At 37.8% G+C, this 11,912-nt stretch overlaps 1 protein-coding gene across 1 annotated transcript in view; it reads right to left on the bottom strand.

The window, feature by feature from the left end:
* Window positions 1–4,709: 4,709 nt before the first annotated feature.
* Window positions 4,710–11,912, bottom strand: part of si:ch211-39i22.1 (cell surface glycoprotein 1) — a 23,121-nt gene continuing 15,918 nt past the window's right edge. Inside the window, exons 7-12 of the mRNA XM_037686382.1 lie at window positions 10,848–10,937; window positions 8,728–8,754; window positions 8,301–8,318; window positions 6,888–7,004; window positions 5,131–5,199; window positions 4,710–5,046 (exon numbers count right to left, since the gene is read on the bottom strand). Coding sequence (XP_037542310.1) covers window positions 5,012–5,046; window positions 5,131–5,199; window positions 6,888–7,004; window positions 8,301–8,318; window positions 8,728–8,754; window positions 10,848–10,937 — 356 coding nt within the window. The 3' untranslated portion in view covers window positions 4,710–5,011. The remainder of the gene's footprint in view (window positions 5,047–5,130; window positions 5,200–6,887; window positions 7,005–8,300; window positions 8,319–8,727; window positions 8,755–10,847; window positions 10,938–11,912) is intronic.

The raw sequence follows: 11,912 nt of genomic DNA, 5'->3' as shown, positions 1-11,912 counted from the left end.
GTGTGTGTGTGTGTGTGTGTGTGTGTGTGTGTGTGTGTGTGTGTGTGTTTTAAACCCTTTCAACACTCTTGCAATATTCTAAACAATGTTTCTAAACTCTAAACGCTCTAAAAGAGCACAGCATGTCATGATTTCAGCTCTCTGCCTCGGGCTGCACTCTTGGCCACGCCCACTTCTACACTCTGCATGGAGATCAGCTGATCATCTGCAGGAGGAAGCTTCTCCCACAGTAGTGGGATGCACACAGGTGCTAAATCATTTAAAATAATTTATTTAAAATTTAAAAATCCATGCCGATCATGGGGCTCATCAATCAACCAGCCATTGTGTGTCATGTCCAATCTTACTTTGAAAAACCACGATAGAATGAGTTTGCAAAAAAACGAGCTGCGAGGTAGAGAGGGATTACTGTAATCAAAATAGGAGTGTGAACAATATTGAATTTCAAAATGAACTTTTGACTTGGAGGAATCCATATCAGACAATCTGGAGAAAGATCATTAAAAACATTTACTCATCCTCAATCTGCCTGATACATGGTGTAATTCAATTCAAGGTAGTGCACAGGCTGCACTGGTCCAAAGACTGGTTGTCCAAGATCAATGCCAACCTGGACCCCGTATGTAATCATTGGGTATGTTTACATGGACATAAGTAACCGGATCAAATGGCCGGTCGGAATAAAAGTGTGTCATGTAAACGCTCCGTTCGGGTTATTTTTTGTGTATTCAGCGCGATCCGTTATAATTTGTGATCAGAACGAAACGGGTGGTTTACGCCGATCCACAACCCGATCGGTGCGCATGTAAACGCTTGATCTGTTCGTTTTTAATCTGATGGTGAAAAACTGACCTGACTGCACATGTGCGACTTTGCCATTTCCGCCTGGCTAATGCTAATAATATTAGCATGTCAGGGAAGTAAAACTGGTCGGTGAGCGACACAACATTTCTACTAGAAACTTTGAAAGAGCTCAAAATGATCTGTATTACCTGTAGATCAGTCAGGGAGTGCAGCAACGTCTCCACCATCATTAAAACCTGTCGCGGGTCCATTTTGGGTGCTCAGGTTTGTTTACGTTCACCCGGAAGTAGAACTTCTTCTTCGGTGTTTTTTTTAAGGAGAGTTTACCACTCTGCGCATGTCAGTACTGCTGTTCAGAACAAAGCCCGCTGCATGTAAATGCTCATCATGAACAGATTGTGCCCATGTAAACAATACATTTGAATTATTCAAACAGAACACATTTCAATCCGGTCAAAGAAGTCTGCGCATGTAAACATAGCTATTGTAAACAAACTCCAGCTACGCTCCTGCATACATTATGGACCTGTCCACAAACTGCAGACCTTTTGGGGATCTATTTTTGACACCTTCTCTGGGATATGTAGCAAAACTGTTCACCCATCACCTCTCATCTCACTGTTTGGGGCTACATCTTGGATACGTCCTTCAGCAAGTACGAGAAGGATGTGATTGCTTTTGGCTCTCTTCTGGCCAGAAGATTGGTTTTGTGCAATTGGAAGGATCCCCGCCCCCCAACAAATATGTACAATGGATAAAAGAGGTGATGTATTCATTCGACCTTTATTTATTAAAGTTCCATTAGTCCCATTGAGCCTTGGGTACTCATTTACAAGAGAGACCTGAATGTATCATATTAATCTAGAAAAAAACAAGATATACCCTGAATAGTTCTGTTAAAAGATTTTGGGACATGTAGCAGCCTTTTATTTTGGATGTGGAAAACATGACAGTGTCTATTTAATTCATTTTAATTAATTTATGTATGTATGTGACTGATCTGGTGTGGGAGGGTTTTTCTTAATCTGTTCTTTGTGTTTCATATGTTCAAAATGAAGAAAAAAAAAGATTGTGATTAAATAAATTAACTATTCGCATTTGTAACCATTTCCAACAAAGTAAAAACAATTTTGCAATAATTCTAGGTCACCGGGTTACCTGACAAGGAAGCTATTGAAAAGAAAATCAATGTTCTATTGAAAACAACTAAAACAATCAATAAATATAAGATGCAATACAAGTTGATGTATTTGTCCAGTCTATTAAAAAAAAAAAAAAGTTATGTTTTGGTCAGAAAATCATGACACTGAGTTCATTTATTTATTGACTTTTTTCTTGTGTCATTTGATTGATAAATTGTTGACCAAACACCTAAATGGTAATTTATTGATGGTCCAGATTAACTCTTGTTATTTCAGTGTCCAAATATTTATAAACCAAACTGTAAAATTATGTAAATACAAATATATGATACATCAAGCCACAATACGTGTTTTTGATGAATTTAGGTGTTATCTAATTGCTTCCTTGAAATTTTTAAAAATTTACAATTATTTTGAAATCTTAAATGGTTGTTGAGACATTTTTGATTTAGAGTTCATCTAACTCACTGACCAAAATGATAAAATGATAGCAAATTGAAAAAAAATAGATATAAATAAAATACCAACCATACAGACAGCTCCCACAAAAACAGTTTAATTGTCTTGTCAAACATTATTTACACAACTCCAGAAAAGCACAAGTGCCAGATGACAGTAATGAAGACAGTTCCTACACATCATATAAACATGGTATCTTAAATTACACTAGTCTAAATGTGTTTAATAAATCAACATGTGTACAGGGTAGGAAAGTGCTTCTCCAATTGAAAATGTCCTTACAAAACATCTCTTTTCGCCTTACGGTTTTCTTTTACCATGATGACACTTGTCTAAGTTCTCCTCCCAGGAATATTCAAGCGATTATAAATAATAAGGCAGCACTGGTCATGTTTGATGCCCTTTTTTTGCAGGATTTTGGGAAGTGCACTTCCGGACCAGGTTTACATTCGAGTTTTGCTTGCTGTGCTCCAATATTCTGTTTTACAGGGACGGCTTGGGAAGAAGTGTAGTGGTTTATAAGAAAAGCAGTGCTCGTATTTTATTTTTTAAGGTGGTAGAATTGATGTTTTTCCCCCTTACACTATCTGAATGTGCTCTGCAGGATTTGACAGTTTGTGACTGAATCGTTTAGCACTCAGTGGAGTGTGCTGCATCTAAACAAAAACTTCCTTTTTTGAAGGCGTCAGTGGCTCTTTCACAAAGCTTGCACTGTTATTTCACGGGTAATTTGTGTTTTTGTGCTCCGTGCCAGACACGTTATCCAACTTGCTTCAGCATTTCAAGAGAAATTTGTCTACTGTCTATCACAGGTTGGAAGAAAAGATGGCAGCTGGAAGAGAAGCTCACAGTTTCTATCGCAAACGAAAGTGACATCACAGACTATTGTCAGCTCGAGGCTAGGCTGTTAGCAACAGTCTATGTCCTGTATTGCTGCTAATAAAGTGTTTTTACAGCGAACGCACCTCGTGAACTGCGGCGCAACTTGCGCTACCACATTTTAAAGTTCAAAAAGGATTAGGGAAGGTACAAAACTTCAAGGCAACAGAAAGACATTCAGAAGTGAATTTGTGCTACAGTGGTAGAAAAGAACAAAACTACAACGACGACGAGAAAAAGAGGCAGTAACGTAGCTTCTTCTGAGAAATTTCACAACATTCACAGAAACAACATGGCGAAACGAGTCGACTCGAGACCATCAGTGTCGGCTAATAGGCACCACTGCTAAAATGGTAAGAATATCTATATAAAAATCACAAGTGAGTGGTGTTTGTACATGAATGGTACAAAAATACTGACAGCTACTGACTTGCTCGAATGAAGAGACACACATTGAAGGGAGGTTTTACACGGTTTGGAATAAAACACAAACTAAAACTGGCCTGCTGACGATAATAACACAGGTCTGATAGCCATATATTTGTGAGTTATTCACGATTTTAAACAATATTCACTGTCTGTTTTCCAATCAGTATGCTTACATTCACCACGGTGTTTTCTTGTTTTCACATTAAGGTCCCAGAAATGTTCCCTGTGCGTCTTTACGTTGACCAAGCCAGGCTGTGACAGTGAAAGGCACTATAGCAAAGAAAATACTGCATCACATCTAAACACATATTACATTAGAACAACACATTTCTACATCACTTCTTGTGAATTTGTCCGTGTTAGGTGACCAGCCATTCATTTACAGTGATGGGATCTGGTTCAGTAAGTTTAGAACATTAATAAAATAAAACAAAAGGTTAGTGCTTGCATGTCCTCAGAGTCAAATAAAGTTGGTCTGAGATGCGTTTTAAATGGTCACTAAAATATTTTATCAACAGGTGATTTATTTTATTGGCTAAGATGGAGTTAACAAGATTTTAAAGCCCCTATACGGTAAGAAAAATAACAGACACATGTCATCCTCCAAACCGACACGGTGACATTTCAGAGCATCGACAGAAAATTAGGATTCAAATTACAGTAGTAATAATCCATGCCATTTATCCTTTTATTCTACACTTTTACAAGAGACAACAATGGTAAAAAGCTATTTTTTATTTTATTTTTTTTTATTTTTGCTTAAAATACTACTTTAAACAGAGGATTTTCTGAGTGTTTGTCTTAATAAATGTTAGAATTGGCTAAAATAGAAATAAAATAATTCACTCATGATAATTCAGTACGAACACTCATCACTCTATTACTGTGAAACAGAATGTAGTCATACAGATAATAATATTATTAACAAAAATAATATTTAAGCCATTTTAAGGTTACACTTTTCATGAGATTTAATCTCTTTGATTGTAACTTTGATTAAAATAAAATTGGACTGATCATTTTATCAGCTTCCTATGTTGGAACAATAAGAAGCTCCTTGAATTCAAATATATTTCATCTTTATCTAACTGCTTCTTTTACCCCAGTTGTGTGCACATTTAAGATTGAGCGCACCATTCATCCATACAAAGACCCACACTCATATACAGTAGACCAAAACACACACAGACAGAAACACACAGCCGAACTCTCGGGCCTCACAGTAATTCGGCTCTTCGGGACTGAGCCTAACAGTGAGATTGCCACTTTGCTTGACTGCAGCTGGTTCAGTCAGATGATCATTGCTGGGAGGAGTTCAGTAAGTTGCTAAGGACTGAGGAGAAGAAAGAAGAAAACAGATCAAATGTTAGGAGCGTAAAGCACTTTTGGTGTGTGTTGTTGTGTGTCTGCGTCATACCCTGTGGATCGGACTGAGCCTCTGCTACGTCTACTTTATCTGGTTTGTGCCCGGCCTCTGGATCTGCCACTGATAAAGAGGAAGAACAAAAAGAAGTTAGAAAAAAAAAAGAATAAATAGCACAAAGCAAGAAGGCAAAAAGGCATCACGCTGCAGGGCTGAATTTTAAACACATTTCGTTTTATAATTTAATTCCTCCTTTAATAAAAAGCATGTTCCAGTGACCATGAGACAAAAAGGGGATTTTTTTTTTTTAATGGGTTTTCTAGTCATGGAATCACACGGCTTTACTGGCTTTGAATCAAATATCTGATGGGGGATTCCGAGAATGGCAGATTTCTCCCAGATTTACCTCCTTATCATTGATTTCTGTTCAAATTCATTTAGTCTGTTATAGTCCTTTTAATTTGCATCTAGATGTGTTCCTGGATTTTTTACAAAATTAAGCTTGCTTACGATATCTAAAGTAAACATTAAAACAAATAATCTAAATATTCACATTTTGAAGCTGCTTTTTGATGCACGTAGTTAAAGCTGAATGGCCTGTAGCCCATGTTGACTGTAAATTCAACGTTTGCTGAAATAGCAGTTCTGTGTGAGCTGACTGTTCTGGCTTAAACGTATCGAGACATAAAGCTGAGTCTGTGCTTTCTGTTGACAAATGACCTTGAAATATTTTTTGCTGTTTCATTTACAAAATAAACCCAATTTTTACTTGAACATGTTTGCAGAAAAAGAGCAAAAGACTGTGGCTGATTAGATTAAGGCAGAAGGTCAGCTCTGATTCGAGGGAGGCTAATTTCCAGAACATTGTCTCTTAAAGAAGCACAGTTCAGATGTGGACTGATGTTAATCTGATTTACCTAAACCAACAAGACGAATTGAAGAAGAGGCTTTTGCTAATGTGAATGTGTCAACGGGAGGAAGATTGTCTGCAGAGCGGATGGTTGGCGGCTCAGTCCCTGCTCCTCTTGAATTGATGATGGGCAATGACACTGAACCCCATACAACCCATACACTCTGTTAATAAGTGTATGTGTGAAGATGGATGAGACTTATTGTGTAAAAGTGTCCTAAATGGGCTGTCAAAAAGCCGTGTATACGTAAATGCAGTTCGTTGGTCAAACTGACACCTTATAGTTCATTCAGTGTTTTTAAATATGTGTTTAGGAAAAAAAAGTAAATAATCTTGAACTTAGGTCATCTGTTCATTAAATTCTATAGTTAAAAAAAAATATATATATATATAATATATATATATAATATATATATATATATATATAATATATATATATATGTATATATATATATAAATATATATAAAGGTGTTTTAAACCTTTCTCACACTTTTGCAATATTCTAAACAATGTTTCTAAACTCTAAATGCTCTAAAAGAGCACAGCATGTCATGATCTCAGCTCTCTGCCACAGCTGCACTCTGCGCTCTCGGCCACGCCCACTTCTCCGCTCTGCACAGAGATCGACAGAGGAGGAAGGAGGATGGAAGAGGAGCTGCAGGGGGAAGTTTATCCTGCAGTGTGGGGCTGCACACAGGTGCAGCAGGTGAACAATAATGTAAAATAATTAATTTTAAATAAAAATTCCATGCCGATCATGCGGCTCATCCATCAGTCAGCCAGTTGCGTGTCATGTCCAATCTTATTTTGAAAACCGAGATAGAGCGAGTCCGTGAAAAATGAACCACGAAGTAGCGAGGGACTACTGTGTTAGCTTTAAGTCACACATTATATAATTACCCTCTCTGTTTTTGAAGCACAGTTTCTTCTTCTGATAGGCAAAGTACCCAATGACGGCTCCAACTGCAGACACAACAATTGCAGACAGGACTCCTGCTAAAGGTTTAGAGCTTCCTTCTGTAGGAAAAAAAAAAGAAAATTGTGATAGAGCAATGTTCATTTGCAAACCCAAACATCTCAAATGGAACATTTCCACTGTTAATACGATCTGTGTTTTTTGTTTTTTTTTTCTCATCAGAAAGTACATTGAACTTTATGTTTGGTGCCATTATTGCAATTTTTCAGTTTACAGAATCTGCATCATTTCAGCGACGATGAGACCAAATGTGCTCATCTTGCTGTGTGCTTGTGTTTGAGCAGGATGCATCTCGTACCTTTCCATTTGTCTATCATCAAATTTAGGCTCTTAAAAGCATTCAAGGAAATCTTCCTGCGCCTGCACCCGAGTTACCATGACAACACCAGTCTGAATGGTTTTCATGATCATTACATGGACAGTGAAGACACTGATCAAAATACAGCTAAATTGCTCAAGAAAAAAATATCATAAACAGGCTGTTTAGAGTCTATACATATATCAATGAGAGATAAAGATCAAACTTATGTAACTACAATTTAACACACCATCTATCAGATGTAAGGAATGTGCCCTGCATTGCTGCTCGACAGCGGATTGAAGGTCAGCTGTATTTCCATCTTAAAAACAAGGCCCCTTTATGTGCTCGGAGGAGTTTCAGTCAACGCAGAGTAATAAAGGCAAGACATGATGAGGCGACGTGAAAGGTGAAACGCGGAGGAAAGGGGGGTGGAGGGGGAGGTCGTTGACTTTCGGCCACAAAAGCACACACTTGAAAAAGAATTAAAGTCAATCTAAAGACAGGAAAAGGTGGGAAAAACAAAAGGAGACGCATGAGTCAGAGGATTAATAAAAGTTTGAGTCGATGAAATTAGGTGGAAGGAAACGAGAGCATGAGTCAGTAAAAGGAAGTACACGTGGGCATGAACATACACGTTCACAAACACAGAGCGCCTAACTCAAAGAAAAAGAACGTGACAGAAATAGGCACTGAAAAAAGGTGTGTATACAGCTCTTTAATGCCTCCAAATCTTTATTAGTCTTTTTATTCTTTTATAATGAAAGATTTAAATGGCTTTGACACTGGTTGGGTCAATTGTTTAAACATTTTCACAGCTTCTTGTACTTCAGCCCCAAAGTATTTTCCGCAATTACGCAATTATGCTCAAAGCACAACTTAAACGAAGGTTTTGGAAATGTCACGTAGGACAAACACCTGCTAAGGGACACAAAACAGTGGGACGAATATTACGCTGCAGGTATGTTTGGGGTAGGGCAAGAGGGAGGTAATAGAGCAAATAATAAAAAAAGAAAGAAAACAGAAGATGATAACTCACCTTGGGATGAAGGATTGTCTGCGATTGAAAAGGGAAAACACAAACAAAATTAACATATAACACTGAATTATGCAGTTCACAACATATTAGTTTATGCAAAAAGCACCTTTGGAGTTATGCAAATCATTGTGTGAGGCATTTTATCTACAGGGTCCTTTCATACAAACTGCATCAGTGCAGCAATAGACACTAGGTAATCCCAATAGGTATAACATGACATATCAGAAAGTTTAAACGACAGAAGATATTTTGGTTCTGGTTCTTGTATCCTGTTGGCTACGATAAAGACATGCCAGTAATATCCTGTGTGCTCCAACAAGTTCGCCTCGCTGCACAGCACACTATTTGACTGGGATGTGAACGGGAAATGTTTTGATATGATTTGTAATAATGCATCTTTTGATTTGTGGACACAAACAATACTTACTTCTCTCTGAGTTGTCAATAACAGATTCTGAAAGCAAAAAAAATAAATAAAACAGTTTCAGCACAGAGAGAAAAACCGTTACTCAAATGGGCTGATAATCACCTGGAAAGATTTTAACAAAGAAGGTTGAAGGGGAAAAAAAGGGAGAGGGATTAACTTTAATCTCTTTATGGTAGTTTATTTTTTTAGAGGCATTACAAGGTTTTGGCAGAGAAACACAAGTTCATGCTTGACACAGTTATTTGTGTGCTTTTCTTTTTAGCCTGGCTGCGATTTTTAACTTGAAACCAGATCCCAGCGTTAAATATCTCCTTTTAACAGTGTGAAATATTGACGTAAAGCTAAGTTAGCAGTTCGCAAACAGATGTCAAGCCAAGTAGACTCACGCAAACAGAGAAACACGATCAGCTAGTGTTACTTCTTTACCCTCACAGCGATGCATTGTTAATATATGGTGATAAAATATCAGACTCCATAAACTCAGCATGGTAATCTCTGCTCTGACATCTGATCTGTGCACCAGCAACCCTGTTATCCTTTTCCTTGTTGCTTGTCTGTATTTGCTCTTGACATCACTGCTGCTGCTAACCTGCTTCAACTTGACCAAGCTGTTGAGGAAGAGCACTTTCAGAGAACAAAGCCGTGACTCCAGCGATTAGCAGGAGTCGGGTTTCACGTGGGCAGTGAGAAGTAATCACAAAACAAAACACCTTGTTCCTCAACAGATGGCAAACTGCTTTGTGACTCATGATTAAGGGTTCAGGCCTTTGAAGCAAGTTTTTCTGAAAAGTTTATGAACAGTTATTATCTTACCTGTTTGAGACCGTTTTTTTTTCAACAGCCTGAATTTGGAAAAATTGAACAAGGCTAACGAGTTAAATGTTGAAGGGGTCAAGACCAAAGTGGATTTCTGTCATCGTAAATCAACTCCATTTTCAAAAGTTAATGCAAGAGCTATTAATATCTTCATATTGTCGTCAGTTTTGCAATAAATTGCCATTTACATTAAATTTTATGGTCATTTGCAATAAGAAAAACCATGGCAGGCAACTACAATTTCAAGGTCAACCTCGCAATCTCCTTCTACAGGTGTGCAGTGGAGAGCATCCTGTGCTCAAACATCAACATGTGGCACGGAGGCTGCACAGCTGCAGAAAAGAAACCTCTGCAGAGAGTGGTGAAGGCTGCACAGAAGACTGTTGGAGTCAGCCTCCCCACCATCACAGACATCTACACCTCCAAATGCAGGAAGAGGGCCACCTGCATCATGAAGGACTCCACTCACCCAGCACACACACTTTTTGCCCTGCTCCCCTCAGGCAGGAGGTTGAGGAGCATTAAGTGTAGAACCACTAGACTGAGGAACAGCTTCTACCCTGAGGCTGATAGACTCATGAATCTCTAACCAAAATAATCACTGTAAGAAAAAACAATCACTGTAACGCCACTTTAACAGGTGATATGTGACATATCCATGCTGCTGATTATCCATGTTGCTCATCTTATGCTGCTGACTATCTCATGCTGCTGTATTCATTCATACCCATCTGCTCACCACAGACTCATGTTCGGGATGCTGTTTCATATACAGTATTATTTTACATCATTAGTTTTTAGTGTATATCTTAGATCTTTTAGCGTATTGTCTAGCATTCGTTTAGAATACATCTTAGAGTATATCTTAGATCCTTATATACTGTTTCTTCTTATAAGTTGTATTTTTGCTATTGTTGGGTGTAATTTGGACCTTGAGTACACACTTTCTTTCCACCTCCTGTACCACATGTGATGCAAATGTCAATAAAGATACTTGAACTTGAGCACTTTAAGCAGGAATATTCTAATATTTCTGGAGAAATAATCTGACAATTCAAACCTGACTACGGTGTAAAGGTTTATAAAAGAATCTGGATGAACCACTGTGAAATATTTGAGACTGAAGTGGTTTTAGGGTAGCAGCAATCCACTTTGATCCTGGCTCTGGCTGGACTAGTTGTTAGCTTGTTAATCTAGTCAGAATTAAAGTGTTTACTGCATGTATTTCTACACACCTTGCTTTCCCCCCATTTTTTAACTTCTTGGCTACAATAAAATGCTTAACAACAACAGTTGTTACTAACCTGTATTCAAGAGTCTGGTCCTTCCTTGCCTTGGTGGTTTATTTTTTTCAGTCCCGTAATCCAATGCATCATTTAAGTCAAATCCAGTATCTAAAAGAATATAAATACATTCATATCATGTGCAATAGAAATCAAATCTTCAAAACATTTACAGTCTCCTTCCCACATTTTATTTGAGTTATTGCTTGAACTGTAACAACGTCAAGCGATGTTTCACCGCTCAGTTCAGTTTCTACTGTGGATACCCTGCGGATGAGTTCTCAACAGACTCAGAAACACAACCAGAAAAGGCAGTAACAGTTATCCTGTGAACCAGACTTGATTTGCATTCAAGGATATTATCTGTCAGGAACAATATCTTTTCTAACTTCATATTCACACGGGGAAACCCCGAGGGACTTATAAAACACCAAAGTTACCTGGGTGTGACTGTAAACATAACAGCTTTGTGAAGCGTGATTGGTGAATTGATTTACAGCTGATAGAACATCAGACGCACCTTTATCCACGTTATCTATTCTCTTTTGTCTTAATAAAACGCCTCACAGCAAGAAACATTCAGGTACTAACTCTGAAAAGCAACATTTTAGTAAATGAGAGCATGAACGCTACATGTTTTTCATTCTAACTTTACCTTCTGTCTTAAACCTTTCTTTTTTTATTTTTATTTTTTGCTTTAATCTCACTATTATATTTACCCCTCCGTATTCTTTACAGTCTTTCTTTTCTCTTAGCTGCTTTCTCTCTGAAGCATGACATAAGGGCGAAAATATTTTTCCTTGACCAATGGGGACCACCTTAATAACACTAAAAACATTAATCTCCTTCATATCTGTGGCAACACGAAAGAAAAATAACATCAAGGTTAAAAATATGAGGATGACACCTTCATTTTGATTGTAAATTACACACAATCTATTTGAAAGATGTCTTTTATGAAAGTGCACGAAAAATATTTTGGGAGGTAAAGCTGTACGGGCCACATACCCAGCTTCAATTCTTCCCAGGAGAACAGTAATTTACAGTCAGAAACGAACATCTGTTCCTCATATTTGTTCAGAGAGT

This window comes from Nematolebias whitei, chromosome 13 (assembly GCF_014905685.2).
Source record: "Nematolebias whitei isolate Nwh7 chromosome 13, NemWhi1, whole genome shotgun sequence".
Classification (NCBI taxonomy): domain Eukaryota; kingdom Metazoa; phylum Chordata; class Actinopteri; order Cyprinodontiformes; family Rivulidae; genus Nematolebias; species Nematolebias whitei.
Note: the sequence above shows the minus strand (reverse complement) of the source record. Positions and strands in the feature narration are given on the sequence as shown.